Here is a 17,278-nt window from a genome sequence, read left to right as displayed (position 1 = left end):
GGCCATACGTGAGAATACAGTTGACTTCTATGGCTGGTTGAGTAATGTGGATGAAACAAGAGGCAGGTGACTAGGGTAGCTACTTCACTGAACATTTGACCTGGTTTAATGCAGATCACTAATCAAAATGGATAGGTCTACTTAGAGAAGGCTGACTCAAAATAGGAAATGAGTATTTGAACTAAATGAGTAATCACACACACACACATCCCACATTTATTGAGGTCTTTTGGGACTCCCAAATGAGCCGTGGGAAAATAATAAAGTAGACAGAATGAACTCCTGTCTTCTTCATTTGGTGAAGACTAATACGCAACTGATGGATGATTGGATGGGTGGATGTTAGTAGGACTGTTGAATCCCTTGATTGTGGATAAGTAGAAGTGATGGGCTGGTACATGAGATTACGGATGGATAGGTTACGTGAATTTTTGGATAGACGAGTAAGTGTTTAGAGAGGATATTAGTTTATTGGGTTGTTGAGTGGTTGATAGACTGAGCATGGAGATAAATGCGTGGACAAATGGGTGATGGATGGGAGAAAGCAACCAGTTTTCGATGTGTATACGGGCTAGTCTGGAGGCTATGATCCTGAAGACTAAGTAGAGGAGGGCTTAGCATTCGGGGATAGACATAAAATAATGGAGATGTTGAAGTCCGATACAAACAACGAGGAAAGAGTGGCCTTATGATTGGAAGAAACTGAAAGCTAAGGACTGACCGGGTGGAGTCCTCAATGATCTATGAATGATCCAAGAGAAAACTTCTATGTTTCCCTCCCACTCACCTGTTATTAACAAACCTAGATGTTAACAAACCTAGTATAGGAAGAATCAGTGGGGGTGCAGAGGACAGGATGTTGTCATGGTAACAGAGCCCCTCCCTAGACGCTAAGGTCCTGCGGGCCCTTTAAGGATGACCTGCTTGGCCACTCCCAATATGGCGGCGCGCCCGTTGGATTTCCCCCCCCTCCGGAGTGGCACAAGGGGGGCAGACCTCCTCATCATGGCGGCGCGGCGGGGCTGTCGCGCTGAGGTCACGTCGGCGCGCCGGGGGGGAGGGGCGGGGCGGCGGGGGGAGCGATTTAAAGGGACAATGTCCCCCGAGCTGTGGAGGCAGCAGCGGCTGAGGAGGCCGTGGCACCGGCACCAAGAGCGGCAGCAGCTGTAGTGGCAGCGACGGCCCCATGAAGTAGGGGAGTTCCCAGCCGGCGACTATGCCTCTCCGGTGAGGCCCGACCCAGCCCGGGAAGCTCGCGGGCGGGGCGGAGCTGGAGCAGGGAGGGGAGGCCTGGGCCCCGGTCCGGCCGGGCGGGACCCCCTGGGGCGGGGGGGCGGGGCGGGGCCTGCAGGGGCGGGGCCTGGCCGGGGGCGGGGCTGTACAGGTGGGGGGAGGGGCGGGGGTCTCGAGGCAGGTGTCTCCCCCCACCACCTCCGCTCGTCCCGCGGGGTCTCCCGCCCCGAGGTGCACGGGCGAAGGGCGCATCCTAGGGACCCTAGCTTCCCCGCAGGGTGCGTCCGCGCAGCGCCGCCCTTACCTCTGCGACCCCTGCGGCGGGTGGGGTAGGGAACGACCATCTGGACTGGAGCCCCCTCCCCAAGCTGCCAAAGTGCTCCGAAGTTGCGGTTCTGCCCGATCCCCGCCGGCAGTGCCTACCCTAGTGGGCACCCGCAGGTGCTTTCTCCAGGCCTGGGCAGGGACCCCTCCAGCCAAGACTGTCAACCCACCCCGTATAGGCCCCCCGGGAGCACCCAGGCCCCCGAGGGCAACGCCTGCTACCAGGCCTGGAGCCCCGGCCCCGCCCCGGTTGCCTGGGCCCAGCCTCACCACCATCTCCCTGGGGAGAGCGCCTCATCCCTGCCCTTCACTTTCTGCTCTACCTTGAAGGTATTTATAGGTGGAGAGGACAATCGCCCTCCTCCCCCAGGGTCCTTATTTCTGAAACAGGAGCCCCATCGGTCCTTTTCATCCTCGGGCCAGAGCAACGAATATCGGTGGAGGATGCAACCAATACTATTAGAAGGTGGCAGGGTGGAGGAGCCCAGGCGTGGTATGCATGTGAGATCATGCTGAGGAGAAGGGAAAAGGTTAATGGTTGGGTCACTTGAGAGTGTGGAGAGGCTAAGGGGTTAATAACCCTACATTCTTGGATAGGGAGAAGGGTGTGAATGTTGGAAAAGTGTAGGGGTAATTGGTACGGGGCAACAGAAGTGAGAAAAGTATAAGGGCAAAGATGGGGGCACTTGAGACAGTGCACTCATGAGCTGGGATCCTGGAAACTGGAGGCATGGCTTAGGTTATGCAGTTACAGGATAGCCGGGAAGCAGCTGGACAAGATGAAGCTGTGAGTGATCGGTGGGAGGAATAGGCGGAAGGAGTGATGAGGGAGGACTGAGGTGACTGAGTGTGCATGTGTAACTGAGGTGAATGCAGGCTGGGAAGAAGCTGGGGCAAGAGGAAGCTTTAGTGTATTGAGGCACGCTGACAGTAGAGGTGATTGGGTTATAATAGGTGTGAATGGGGCCTCAACACTGCTTAACCCCCTCCCTTCAACTGAGAGGTAAACTGAGGCCATAGGCCTTGAAGGGGAAGGCTAGGGTTTTGAGAGAGGGAAAAACAAATGCAATTCTTTTCTTACTCTCCTAAGGTCTTCTCTGTCTTTGTCTCCAGGCCCACAATGTCCTGCTGAATCTGCCAGGTACTGAGTGAAGATCTGCGGCTAGCACCCATGGAGGGGTTACTGGCAGGTGGCCTGGCTGCCCCAGATCGTCCTCGAGGCCCAGAAAGACTGCCTGGCCCAGCTCCAAGAGAGGACATCGAGGGTGGGGCTGAGGCTGCTGAGGGGGAAGGTGATATTTTTCGATCTTCTCATTACCTGCCAATCACCAAGGAAGGCCCTCAAGACATTCTGGATGGCAGAAGTGGCATTTCTGGTAAGAGAGCTCTGTGGCCCTAAAGAGGTTTCCACTTAGTCCCCAAGGCTCAGAAAGAGTCAGGTCACCCAACCCAGCAGGGGCTGAGCTGGGATTGGAATTCTGCTCGATGTGCAGAGCCTTCTTTACTGTCCTGCATAGTGCTTTTCATTTGCCCTTATAAAAACAGATGTTTTGAAAGCCCATGGCTGGATCACAGTCACCCAGAGGATGGTAAGGAACTGGGATTCATACCTTTAGTGCCCTGGCTCTCCCCTCTGAACTGTGTCCAAATACCCGTATCAGCACCCTGATACAGCACCTCTGTGCCCAAAGCCCACTTGTTCCTCCTGCAGTCTTGTGGAGTGTAGCTCCTGAGCTTGTGCCCTCTAGTGGTAAGGTAAAGTCTGGGGCGTTAGAAATTCCAGTCACCTCTTTCTACCTCGATTTGCCCCGTCCCAGGCTAGCTCACACTATCCCCACCTCACAATTTGTTGTTTGTTTATTAAACACTGAGCACCTGCTGTGCACCACTTTCTGTTCTGGGTGCTGGGGAAATAATCATGAAGAGGCAAGAATTCCTGTCCTCCGGGGCTTGGCACTGCAGAAGGGAATCTAGACAAGGGGCAACCGAACAGATGGCATAAGGGCAGGCAATGATGGAGCCTATGCAGATATTAAACAGAGTGCCAGGATCATGCCTGGCCGACCCAGGAAAAGCCTCCTGAGAATAGTATTTGAGGCACAGCATACAGTGAATACTGGGAAGTGCCGACCAGGTGGTGGGACAGCAAGTGCAAAGGCCCTGTAGAGGGGAGGAGCCTGGCATGTTTAAGGACCTAACAGGAATCTGGTGTGGCTGGAGAATCGTAGGCTGAGGCATCAGACTGCATCCTTCATTGCCTTGGTCGGGCCCCAGAAACCTTCTAATAACTTCCAAGCTCCTCTTCGGTGGTTCCTACATGCATCATTCTTTGTGTACTCAATTCATATCATACCGAGAGTCTTTATAGAGAAAACCTCTATTATTTACTATCTCGTGTTAGGAAGGGGAAATCCAAAACCGGGAGGGCTGAAGGAAGAGTCCCAGACTCACACTCAGGCAGTAATGTGGCTTTACAACCCTCTTCCTTCTTTGTTTTATTTTGTTTTTTATCAAACTGGGGATTGCACGTAGGCCCTTGCACATGCTCTGCAAAAGATACTCCATTGAGTTCTACCCCAGCCCTCTTCTTTAATTTTTAAATAACTTCCTTTCATTCGTTTGTCCTTGTGTTTTGTTTTGTGTGTTTTACATGTGAGGCAAGCTCTCTACCACAGCTACATTTCCACACCTCATCTTATTTTTTAAAATTTTATTATTTTTAATGGTATGAATGTCTGCATGTGGATACATGCATGTGACTGCTGGTGCCTGCAGAAGCCGGGGCATTAGATACCTGGAGCTGGAGTCACAGATACTTCAGAGCTTCCCAGCCTTCTCTTTTTAAGTTTTTTTTTTTTTCATTATTATGTATATTTTATTATTGTTGTTGTTGTTATTAAGGTTTTTTTCATTATTGTTATTTTATGTGTGTAGCTGTTCTGTATACATGTATATTGGTGTAGCTCCTGCATGCAGCATCTGCAGGGGCCAGAAGAATGCATCAGACCTATTGCAGCTGGAAGTGCAAACAGTTGTGAGCCACCATGTGGATGCTGGGAATTGAACCCTGGGACCTTTGGAAGAGCAGCCAGTGCTCTTAAACACTGAGGCATCTCTCCAGCCCCTGGTTTTTGTTTTGTTTTGCTGTTGGGGGGGGGGGGGGTTGTTTGTTTGTTTGAGCGGGAGGTTTTTGTTTTGTTTTGTTTTGTTTTTTGTTTTTTGAGATAGGCTTTCTTTATGTTGTCTTCCCTGCCTGTCCTGGAACTCACTTTGTAGATCTGGCTGGTCTTGAACTCTGAAATCCACCTGCTTCTGCCTCCCTCCCAAGTGCTAGGATTAAAGTTGGGTGCTGCCATACCTGGCTTCTTTTTTAGCCTTTGAGTAATTTTTCTTCTTTTTTCCCCCTCTTTTCTGCTGTTTTCTTCCTTGTTTTGTGTTTCGTTTTGCTACTTGTATTGCTTGGTTTGGAACCCAGGGCCTCAGAGCTAGGCATGTGCTCTTCCAGTCAGCCACATTCCCAGCACCCTTTATTTATAGCCCCGCTGTATACTTTTGGAGCCTCTTGATCTGCCACTGTCCAGCAGCTCTACTCATGATGCTCAGGTATTTACGAACCCACCGTTCTAGAGTGCGGTAAAGAGGGGACCCAGCGCATGCCATCTCTGCTGTCATGGAGCCTTTCCCCTGGGGCAGGGGAGATAGACATGAACCAAGAAGTAGAGTGAGGAGGGAACACATGACTTACAGGCAGGCACCAGGGATCAGGACAGAAGCTCTAGCTTTAAAGATTTGGAGAGAGTGGCTGGCACCTGCCAGGATGAAGAAGAGGGAGCATGGTGAGTAACAAATTCTAGGAGCTGAGGGCTATCCCTTAGCAGTCCCCCTCCTCAGGACCCAGTGAGTACCAGGACTTTATCGCAGGCCACAAAGCTAGTCAGGAGTCTTGACTTTGGGAATTCAAGAAATCTTCTGTAGATACCAAGGGACTAGGCATTTTTCTCCACGTAGCAGATGACCCAAGACTGGAGAGATGGAGAAGGTAGGTAGGTGTGTGTCTTCGCCACCCCACACCCCCACTAGAGAGCAACCAGGGATTCCTATATGCACCTGTTTCACAGCCTAGGTAGGAGGAGAAAGGCCACCAAGGGGGACTAAACCCACTCGTAACGGGCTCCCAGAGTCAATGGAAGCACATAGGGATGTGCATCAAAGCAAAGCCATAGCATGGAGATGAGAGAAGGCCTGGGTGTCCGTCCTGCTGCCCTCGCGGCCTGCTTCACTCCCTTTTGTAGACTAGGCACTTGCCCTGGGAGTCTTGTGATGCCTATAAATAAGAACAGTCTCTGAGGCGGCTATTCCATCCTGAAGCCTGGGCATTTCCTTGTCCCTATGCAGCCCTGAGAACCCCTCAAGGATTCCCAGGAGTGGTATCCCCAAACGTCTCTGCCTGGACAAGGAAATACCACTCCCTTGTTCTGTCTTCCATTATGGCTATCAGTTGGGACCCTGCCTCAAGCCCCGTTGCAGTCCCATATACCTCTGAGGTAGGCTTTGCAAGGACAGCAAAGTCTTATGGGACTTACATGTCCCACTCAGATCAGTGGAGAATCTGGTGCATGCCTACTACTGTCCCTGAGACAAGGGACCTGGGAACAAAGAGTGTCATTTCTGGATTCATGGAAAGAATGAATCAGAGCATGGAGAAAGCAAGCCTGAGGCTACAAGTCTAGCCTCCAGCTTCCACCCCAGGACATCATCAAGACAGCCTTGTCACTACAGAACACCCATCTCCTCCTTCCCCACATCGCTGTGTCTCTGGATGGAACTCTTCCTGTGATCTCAATGGCCCCTTGAAGCTGGTTTCATGGCTGTTTGCATTGTACAGAGGAAAAAACAGAGGCTTGGAGCCTGAAAGGCCACTTCTGGTCACACGGCTGGGCCTTGCACTTGGAGTTGTCTGGCAACAAAGTATAGATTCTTGGCAACTCTGCCAACCTGCGGGCTGCCTGGCTTGGAGTTTAAGTGGTTCATGGACACCCTTTCCTCTCATTTGTAACCTGTGTCGGGGACCCCACATGGCAGGAGCCAGTGAGGGACTCTGGCACTGCCACTGACTCAGAGTTGCATCCGAGGTGCCACAGGGACTTCTGGATCTCCTTCAGCGTGGAGGCTTCTGGGCAAAACCCCCCACCTCCAAGCTGTCTCAGATATAGTCCCTGCTTGGTCTCCTTCTTCCAAACTTGCTGCCACTAAAAATAGGAGCCTCACTGGAGCTGCTCAAAGAGGCCAGTGTGCCCCCATGGCTCACGGAATTCTTAGACAACAGCCATTGCGCATAGCCATCAAATCTGGGACACTCAGAATTTCAGAAACAGGACACCTGGGACCCTCAGACCCACATCTCTAGGCTGTGCTGGGACTGGTTACTCACTAATCGGTCACTTTCTCCTGATTAGTTCTCATCTGTGACTTGTGTCTAGGACAGACCCTGTTGCTTATGGTTGTTTTCCTAGCCCTCACTATCCTCTCCAGAGCCTCATCATAACTTCTGACCTCAAACCCCAGAATATCTTTGCTCCTGGTGGGACTGCCTCCATGGCTCTCAAACAGAGACAATCGGGTCCCACAGGGGACACTTTGGGGATGCGTGCAGACATTTTCAGTTGTCATGATTGCAGGATAGGTAGGAATTACTGTCCCGTGGGCAAGTAGAGGCCAATTGTGGATTATCCTACAATGTGGCAGACTGCCCCAGCCCAGAGAAGGATCCTCTCCAAGTGTCAAGACTAAGACCACTCTGCCCTGGGATATGCAAAGTTTTGTACCCCTGACCCACAGTTTAGAGGCCATGCCATTGTAACAGCCCTTTTTGTCAGGCTCAGCAGACAGACCATACCTTCCTGACCACTCCCTGCCATTTTCATTCTTCTATTCCCAGTAGTAGGCTTTTAATTCCCAGGGAAAATTGGATGGTGGGGGATTAAAAGAATCCGTGCCAGCCCTCGCCCTTTCTGGACCATCCTCAAATTGAGGTTGATCCAGCAATTGCATCTGTCAGGCCCTGGCCGGGGCACAAGTTCCCCCCAGCGTGTTAACCTTGGCCCAGGCAATTGGCTTACTCCCTGCTTGGCATGCTTGCTGTGTCAGGCAAGCGTGGCGGATAGAGAGGCACAGGCCAGGATTCCTGCAGTGGCTCCAGGCATTGGCTCTACAGGCGGATAATGGAGAGTTGGCTCTATCTGTGTTGTTGTGGTGTGGTGGGCATTCCCAAGAAGAGATTCCATTCTAGGATTTAGGGTCCAGCAGGCAGGCATGGGCCATGTGTGGTTCAGGATGGCCAGGCTCCCTACTCATTATCTGGCATGTGTTTGTTGAGTACTCGCATGCCAGATGCTGGAATGATGCCAGGAATGAGCTGTAAATGTCCAAGTTCTCAGGGGGCTTATGTGCTTATAACGCACCCATACATGCAGCTATCCACAGAGGGAACCTGGCAGTACCTGGGAAAGCTAAGAAATAAATTAAGCAGGTGCCAGGCATGGAGTCACAGGCCCATAATCATAGCACTCAGAAGGCAGAGGCAGGAGGATGATAGATGTAGCTAGCTAGCTTGGGCTACATAATGATTTCTAGAGTAACTGGATCTACATAGCAAGATTTGTCTCCAAAAAAGCTAAGCAAAGCCAGATGTAGTAATTCATGCCTGTCATCCTAGGAGTCAGAAAGTACAGGCAGGGGTATTGTGAGTTTAGAGGTCAGCTGGTCTCAAGAAAAACCCTGTCTCAGAAGCAAAATGAAGACTAGGCATAGGGGCATATACCTGTAGTCCCAGCACTTGTGGGGTAGAGGTAGACAGATTGGGAGTTTAAGGTCATCCTCAGCTACATATTGAATTTGAGGCCAGCCTGAGTTATGTGAGATCCTGTGCCCACAAAAAAATAAATAAATAAATAAAACCAAAACCAACCAACCCTTACCCAGCACTTAGGGAGCAGAGGCAGAAGGATCTTCATGAGTTCAAAGCCAGCCTGGTCTATATAACAAGTTCCAGGACAACCAGGGCAACATAAAGAGACCCTGTCTTACACACACACACACACACACACACACACACACACACACACACACAGTTGAGGGACGTGTGGCTAAGGCCGAAGAAAGTTAGGACTCAAAGCTTCAAAAGAGAGGGATTTGAGGAGAATTTAATGAAAGCAAAGCAGTAAGAAGAAGGGAGGTTGAAGGAAGCAATGCAGACCCAGACCTCATGTACATGCCATTGTTGTGGCAGGTGGGACTCTAGCTTTTTTTTGTAGTTAGAATGAAAAGCATATGAGTTTTCCCAGGGTATGATTTTAAAACAAGCAAACAGAAGCTGCCCTGGCTGCTGGATGTGTGGAAGACTGGAAGGCAGCAAGCCCTAGGGAACTCCTCCAGAGAACCTCCTTTTAGGATACAGGAATACAGAGGTCAAAAGCCTCTGAGGGATAGGGTTGGGGCCTAAAGGCCCCATCTGAAGTACCCCACAAGGCTCTCGGAGCTGAGGTATGGAGGGCCCTGGCCAGAGGAAACCCAGCCCTGGCCAGGGGGACCCCAGCCCCTCAGGGTCTCCCCTCTTTGTTGCAGATGGGCAGCCCCATCCTGGCCTCAGCGAAGCCCTCCCCCGTGCCACCTCCGCCACCCATCGGATCAGCAGCTGGTGAGTGCCACGCTGGCCCTGACCTCAGGTAGGGCAGGGGGCCAATCAGGAGTGTCTAGGCTCCATCAAAGCCCTCTGGGGAATGAGAAGGGGACAGGAGGGAATTAAGAGGCCAGGCAGGAGGAGGTGACTCCCCATAGACCAGCCCTGGTTGTGTGATGGGGCTGAGGGGTAGGTCTAAAAACAACACAGAAGGTCAACTCTCATTACCCCTGCTAGGAGCCAGGCCAGAGAGGAACAAATCTGCCGCTTGAACCCTTGGAATCCAGTCTCTATGTTAAGTGATGCTTAGATTGATGCCTCTCTGAGCCTCAGTTTTCTCATCTGCAAAATGGAAAGTTACCTTGCCACAAGATGTTTCATAAATTTGCCTTGGGAACTCAAGGATCATTGGGAAAGAACAGGAATCAACTTCAATGTTAATGACCACTACTCTGATTCTTTTGTTTGTTTGTGGTGCTAGGGACAAAACTCAGCAGAGGAAGGTCTTACAAACTCAATGCAAGTGCTCTACCATCTATCCCTGAGTGCTAGCCTCAGCCTTGCTACTCTTTAGTAAAGAGTTCAATGGGTCTAACATATAATTATGATAGTCTCAACATTAGCAACAGGTCTAGAAATGAATAATAACGATTATGTTCTGGCTCCCAGTTCAGCTCACTGACTCTTTGCCACAACCCTGAGAGGTACTTTTACTATTGTATCTACTATAGAGGTAGCAGTATGGCCTCCACTTGGCGCATCTGTACTATCAATTTCCCCACCTATTCCATGGATGTAGTCAAGCCACTCCCTTGTGAAGGCAGGCTCTTAAAATAAAGGGCGCCATATATCTGTAATCTCAGCACTTATGAGGCACATACTAGAGAATTAGGAGTTCAGGATTTTCCTCTGCTACATAGTAAATTCAAGGCCAGAGTGGGTTACGGAGACCCTAAATGAAAAAAATATGTGTATACATATACGCATATGTATATGATGGGCACAGTGGCACATACCTACTATCTCAGGACCTGAGATTTTATTTTTTAAGATTTATTATATATTTATAATATATAAAAATATAATATATAAATTTATAATATATATTATATATTTATTGTATATACATATACATATATATTTATATATGTGAATACACCAATGTTCTCTTCAGACACACCAGAAGAAGGCATCAGATCCCATTACAGATGGTTGTGAGCCACCATGTGGTTGCTAGGAATTGAATTCAGGACTTCTGGAAGAGCAGTCGGTGCTCTTAACTGCTGGGCCATCTCTCCAGCCCAGGACCTGAGATTTTAAAATAGGACAGTCTTGAGTCCAACACCAACCTGGGGTACCTAATGGGGCCCTATCTAAAATAAGTAAACAAGCAAACCCATCCTGGTAATACAGACTTATAATATGCAGCTATTCCAGAGATTGAGGGAGGAGGATTGTGAGTTCAAAACCTGCCTGGAGTTTTTGAAGTCACCTACAGAGTGAGTGCAAAGCTAACATAATTGAACAGGATCCTGTCTCAAAATTTTAAGAATGGAGAGGACCTAGGTATATAGTTCTATGATAGAGCACTTGCCTTACGTGAGCCAGGTCCTAGGTTTAATTCCCAGTACTGGGGGGAATGAAGAGAGAACTGATCAGGAATACTTATACTAAAAAGTCCCAGAACCTGGTATGGTGACTACAACTTTAATTTCAGCACTTAGGATGCAGAGGCAGGTGGATCTCTGTGTGTTCGAGGCCAACATCGTCTACAAAGTAATTTACAGGACAACCAGGGTTACACCATGAGACCCTGTCTCAAAAAAAACAAAAAACTAAACCAAAAAAGAAACCCCAGAGCCTGGTGTGGTGGCCACACCTTTAATACCAGCACTTTTGGAGGCAAAGGCAGGCAGATCTCTGAGTTTGAGTCTCTTCTAGTCTACATAACGAGTTTCAGGCCAACCGGGGCTACATAGTGAAACCTTGTGTCCCCCTGGAAAAGTCCCATCAGTCCCAAGGCTTACTGGGTATCAGGTGAGGGAGAGTGTTCCCTGATCCCTAAGCACTTGAATTCTACCTGTCTCTACTCTCTATTTAGTTGTGGGGTCATAGTCCCCACTTGAAAAGTTGCAAGCTTTTAAATAAGCACCTGCTTTGTGTGATAGTTTTAATTGATGATACCTGTCACAAAAGCTCCTTAGACACTGTATTAGGAAGACAAGATTCCTGACTCTTGAAAATCATCTCCATTTTTAGGATTGGAAATCTGAGGCCCAGAGAAGTTTCCTCATCTACTCTGACCTCCCAGCCCTACCTATCTCCCTCCCAGGAAGGTCAGGGTCACTGGAACCATTAGTCACTCCTGACTCTACCCTCCAAGAGGGGAGGAGGTTCATCCTTTGAGCTGCCCTGCCACAAAGTTGACCTTCACCAAATTTGGGGGAGAGATGTGACTAAGTCGCCACAGTTTGGGGAGGACCAAGACAGAAGCAGCCTGGAACCCAGGTCAGAGCCTTGGATCCTCCCTGGGGAAAGGTGAGAGTTCACTGTACCACCAAGTGGGGATACTCTTTTGAGGCTCTATCCCCAACCTGTGGTCTCTTGCACATTTCCCCAATGATGCAACAGGGCTGGGCTGTGTGCACAGGTGCACTCTAAGAGTTGAACCTGGTCTTGTCGAAATGCCTCTGGAAAGGCCCACTTGGACTTCCTCACCTTTACCCTATTTATCCCAACCTCTCCACAGTCACCCTTATGCTGGATCTCAATGAGTTAACAGGTCCATCCAGCCTGGGAAGGCTCCCTATCACTACCACCTAGGGAGGGAGACCAAGGACCACAGCTAACTTATCCCCGTTGGCACTTCCTTGCAGCTACTGGGATGGAGACAGCCTGGACTTTCAGCCGGGCTCCCCACCACCCCATCTTCTGGGTCCCTTCCCTGCATCCCTTGATGTTCAGGGGTCTTGGGAGCATCCCATGGTCCAGGAGGCCAGGGAGGGCACCCCATCTGAGCAGAGGTTCCAGGACTCAGTTATTGTGAAAACTATGAAACCCTATGCCAAGCTCAAGGGCTCTAGAAAGTTCTTGCACCATCAGGGTGAACTGAAGTTCTTAGAGAAATACTCTCCAAGCCACCACAAGTTTGATTGGCTCCAAGATACGGATGAACAGGGGCCCCTGAAGGATACAGGGTTGCACCTCGACCTCCCTACCCAGCCACCAACTGTCAGTTCCTTCAGGAGGGTAATTGTGCCAGTGGATGACACTCCAAAGACCTTGGACATGGAGGTTATGGGTACCAGAGAGGACCTACAAGACGTTGGGGAGGTGGCCCAGCCTTCTGAGTGGGGTCTTCACACATCAGCCTCAGAAGTGGCCACCCAGACCTGGACAGTGAACTCTGAAGCATCTGTGGAGCGACTGCAGCCCTTACTGTCCCCAGTCCAGACAGGACCATATCTGTGTGAACTGTTGCAGGAAGTAGCTGGTGGGGTGGACAGCCATGAAGAAGAGGAAGAAGAGCCAGCTGTGTTTCCTTGCATTGAGTGCAGCATCTACTTCAAGCACAAGGAGCACCTCCTAGAACACATGAGCCAGCACCGCCGAGCACCAGGCCAGGAGCTCCCAGCTGACCTGGCTCCACTGGCCTGCAGTGAATGTGGCTGGGCCTTCACAGAACCTACTGCCCTGGAACAGCACTGGCAACTGCACCAGGCTTCCAGGGAGAAGATTATTGAAGAGATCCAAAAGCTAAAGCAGTTTCCAGGTGACGAGGGCCGTGAGGCACGGCTGCAGTGCCCCAAGTGCGTCTTTGGCACCAATTCCTCTAGAGCCTTCATGCGACATGCTAAGCTGCATGTGCGTGAGTCACTGCCCAGCCAAAAGGCCCAGGAACCTTTCAATGGTGGCAGCCCAGTCTTAGACGTTAGCACCCTTGTCTATCCCTCCTATGGAGATTCCTCAGGCCTCAATACCTGTGTTCACTGTGGCTTTACAGCACCTAGCAAGGGTCTGCTCAGGGAGCACATGAAGCTAGTACATGCCCACGCCCATTGGGAGGAGGATGGAGAGGCCTTTGAGGACCTTACTAGCCAGCCAGGCACTAGCCAGGATGCATATACTCACTTACCTGACACTGCCACCATGGACTATTTTAGCAAATCTGAGCCTCTCTTGGCCTCTGTATGGCATGAAAACCCTTCTGGTTATGACCCTGGCCTAGCTTTTGGTCCAGACTATCAGCAGCCAGGCATGAGAGATTTTCTATTGCTAGATTCAGGCCGACGGTCTCTTGGAAAGCTGGCCTTTCCATCATCCCCTATGGCATCTGCTTCCTATTCTATACATCTCAATAGAAACAAAAGCTCTGTCCACCTGCAAAGAATGAAAACCAAGAGTCATCCTTGGAGTGAAGAGGAAGAAGAAGAGGAAGAAGATGAAGATGTAGTTCTGACTTCTGAAATGGATTTTACTCCTGAAAATGGAGCCTTTCCACCCCTAGCCACCCCCACCTTCATCCCTCAATCAGCCCTTGAGTTGAAGCAGACTTTCCAAGATGTCCTGCAGGCAGTTGATGCCTCAGAGACTCAGCAACAGCAGCTCCAAGGAATGGTGCCTATTGTTCTGATGGCAAAGCTCAGGCCACCAGTCATAGCTGCAGCCACCCGGGCATCCCCAAAGCTCTTACCTGAGGAGCTAGAGCTGAGAAGCACCCATCCCCTGGACTTCCTGCTCCTCGATACACCTTTGGGTGGCTCACTGGGTCTGGACACACTCTTAGAAGGAGATCCAGCCATGGCACTAAAGCACGAGGAGCGGAAATGCCCCTACTGTCCTGATCGTTTCCACAATGGCATCGGGCTGGCCAATCATGTCCGGGGCCACCTGAACCGAGTGGGTGTCAGCTACAATGTTCGGCATTTCATCTCTGCAGAGGAGGTGAAGGCCATTGAACGCAGGTTTTCCTTCCAGAAGAAGAAGAAAAAAGGTAGGGCATCGGCCTTGCTTTGGGAATCCGTCTCCCTCTCTCAGTGCCTGGGAGTCACAGAGCTGGACAGCAGAGAGTTCTAAACTTCCCCACCCTTACTTTGAGTCCTACTGTAGCTTCCTACAGGGGAAACTTGGGGCATCCCATCTTGAAACACCTGAAAGCCGTGGGCAAAGTCACCACTAAATGTTAGTGGATATGCTGGGATGCCCCAGTGCCTTGGTCACAATGGCAACTGAAGAGAGGAGTTTGAGCACAGCAGTTAGCCACAGACAGATAACTCCATTTGATTCTTTCATGCAATAAATGTGTATTGAACTGGGTCGCCTCTGTTCTGGGCCCTGAGAAGGCCAGCAGTGAGCTAGACAACAGTTTGGCCCAAGCAAAGTCACAGGACTCTTGGCAGGCTTCAGAGCCTGGGGCCACCTATGAAGTGTGAAGATTTCCAGGCAAAGAGTTTCTGATTCCAGAGGTCTACCTGTAGTTAGAGCACACTGGGTGGTTCTGATACTAGGTACTTCACAGCCCACTTGGGGAAGGTGTTAATATGGTGTTTGAGTGAATGAGAGTGCATGGAGAGGGAAAGGGGGGGGGGCGGGGGATGAGAGAAAGAGAGGGAGAGGGAGAGAGGGAGGGAGGGAGGAGAGATGCTTGAGTGTGGGGATAAGTGGTAGACAGCCAGGAAACTAGGCAGTTATGGCATCAAGTGACCAGGGCTCTGAATCTGAGAGAGAAAACCGTAAACTCTACCTTGAGGGCTCAGAGGAGGCTTCCACGTGTGAGTATCCCATTCTCTATTTGTCCATTTCGTCACATAACCTACATTTAATTTGTAGTATGGGAGCAATGCCAAACAAAAATAGACAAGGAAAGGATGTCTATCTAATACTCTCATATTGCCGATCCAGAGAAACCTGCTCTAGAAGTTCCCTAGTGCTGCCTGATGTGCAAGTAGGGGTCTGGGAAGTCAAACTTTCTTCAGTGTCTGGTTTGGGGAGGGTGCACATGCTGAGAGTTTCTGGTCAGCCAGAAGCATCAACAGAAGGGAAGGCGGGCATTCCAGGGTGATCTCTAGAGCAGGAAAAGTCCTGGGAAGGAGGCAGAGTTGGGGTGGAGAGTGGCTTCCCTCACCACTACCCCAACCCAGAAAGTCTGTGTCTTCTTTCTGCAGTGGCTAACTTCGACCCGGGCACCTTTAGCCTGATGCGATGTGACTTCTGTGGGGCTGGTTTTGATACTCGGGCTGGCCTCTCCAGTCATGCCCGGGCCCACCTTCGTGACTTTGGCATCACCAACTGGGAGCTTACCATCTCACCCATCAACATCCTGCAGGAGCTGCTGGCCACCTCAGCAGCTGAGTTGCCCCCAAGTCCCCTGGGCCGTGAGCCTGGTGGGCCACCTGGAAGCTTCCTGACTTCACGACGGCCACGCTTACCTCTCACCATGCCCTTCCCACCTACCTGGACTGAGGACCCTGGGCCAATCTACGGAGATGGTAAGGAGAGGGAACAAGTCAGGCTCCTATCCTTCCCCAGGGATTCAGAGGGATGGGTGGGTGAATTGGAGGGTGGGCACTCTGCTTTCCTGGAAGCATTTCATCTGCCTGTAATTCCAGCACTCAAGGCTTGGCCAAGATGATCAGGGCCAGCCTGGGCTGCATAGCAAATTCAGGCATGAGCTAAGCTACATAGTCAGATCCTATTTTTAAAAAAAGCATATTAACAAATTTTCTTACCACTATATTGCCACATAGGGGTAATTTCTGTTTTATTCAAGGGCTGATCCATGGCCCTTTCTGAATCCAATTTCTAAGTGAGTTCTTTCTAGAAGCAATGGAACTTTATAAGCACAAAGCCATTGAACTCCTTACAAGCCTATAAAGGTATGTGTTTTCATCATATGCATATTACAAAGGAGGAATCTGAGGCACAGAGAACTTAATATACCTGCCCCAAATTATGTAGCCAGAGAAAGATAAGCTTTGCAATCCAGGTAGTTAAGCAGCAGATTCTTTGTTCTGAAAATATTTCCTATGTTGACTACTATGTCCAATAGAACTTTGTGAAATGTCAGTCATAGTCTTTAACAGTCTATCCTGACCTTGAGGATCACCACTGGGTACATGTGGTCACTGAGCACTTAAAATATGGCTAGTACTGAGCCACTTGTTTCCTTACTGTAGTAGATGGTACCGATCTAGAATCCAGACTCTAGGGTACTTGACAGAGCACATGCTTAGCATAAGCAAGACCCACGGTTTGGTTCCCAGCACTCACTACAGAAAAGAGTAGAATCCAGACTCTAGATTCAACTAGTTTTACCCAGCAATCTTGACAAACTCCTTCCATACTCAAGCAATTGCACCTACTAAGGTTTTAACCTCTCAGATATGTCAAAAACCAAACCAAAACAAAAAACAACTTTGTAGGGCAAAGGTTTATCTTATTTTGCTTTGATGTGCTGGGCATGGAGCCCTGGGCCTCATATATGTCGGACAAATGTTTTTGCCACTGAGCTATGTTCCTTGCCTTAGGATTGTTGTCTACTCATCTTACAGACAAAGAAACTGTGGATTATTTGCTTTGTCCCAGCCACACATAGGCAAAGTTGGACTTCTGAGCATCTTATTGATAGTGTCTGCAAATCTAGAGTCGATATTTGGTATTAGATTGCAGGGATGGGCTCAGCAGTATTAGAGGAAAAGGAAAAGACCCGATCTCTAAAAATGCTGACTTTTGGGAGCTTTTTAAAGGACAGAGAACTCAGCTGGACAAGGTGTGTCACACCTTTAATTCTAGCACTCAGGAGACAGACAGGTGGTCTACATAGTGAGTTCTAAGACAGCCAGTGCTACGGGAAGAAACTCAGTTTCAAGAAACAAAAGTAGGAGGGGGACATAGAACTCAGCTATAAGACATAGTTGAATAAAATTCAAACTCCTTGGCTCTGAGGAATGAAACTGGGAAAACTGATGCAAGGTTACTGGAGCTGGGCTTTCTTCTACGGTTGTTCTACTTACAGTTTCCAGACTACTGTCGAGATGTATATTT

General features: G+C 49.8%; 1 protein-coding gene across 18 annotated transcripts in view; it reads left to right on the top strand.

The window, feature by feature from the left end:
• Window positions 1-1,083: 1,083 nt before the first annotated feature.
• Wiz (WIZ zinc finger) overlaps window positions 1,084-17,278 on the top strand; it is a 28,373-nt gene continuing 12,178 nt past the window's right edge. For 5 of the 18 annotated variants that reach the window (XM_076919657.1, XM_076919656.1, XM_076919653.1 and 2 more), the window contains exons 1-5: window positions 1,084-1,227; window positions 2,671-2,933; window positions 9,181-9,253; window positions 12,112-14,228; window positions 15,400-15,723. In XM_076919657.1, coding sequence (XP_076775772.1) covers window positions 2,729-2,933; window positions 9,181-9,253; window positions 12,112-14,228; window positions 15,400-15,723 — 2,719 coding nt within the window. In that variant the 5' untranslated portion in view covers window positions 1,084-1,227; window positions 2,671-2,728. The other 13 variants (XM_076919670.1, XM_076919667.1, XM_076919660.1 and 10 more) reach the window with 6 other exon arrangements.

The sequence above is a fragment of the Arvicanthis niloticus genome, chromosome 22, assembly GCF_011762505.2.
Source record: "Arvicanthis niloticus isolate mArvNil1 chromosome 22, mArvNil1.pat.X, whole genome shotgun sequence".
Taxonomy (NCBI): domain Eukaryota; kingdom Metazoa; phylum Chordata; class Mammalia; order Rodentia; family Muridae; genus Arvicanthis; species Arvicanthis niloticus.
The sequence above is the reverse complement of the archived record's forward strand: the minus strand, read 5'-3'. Positions and strand labels throughout refer to the sequence as shown.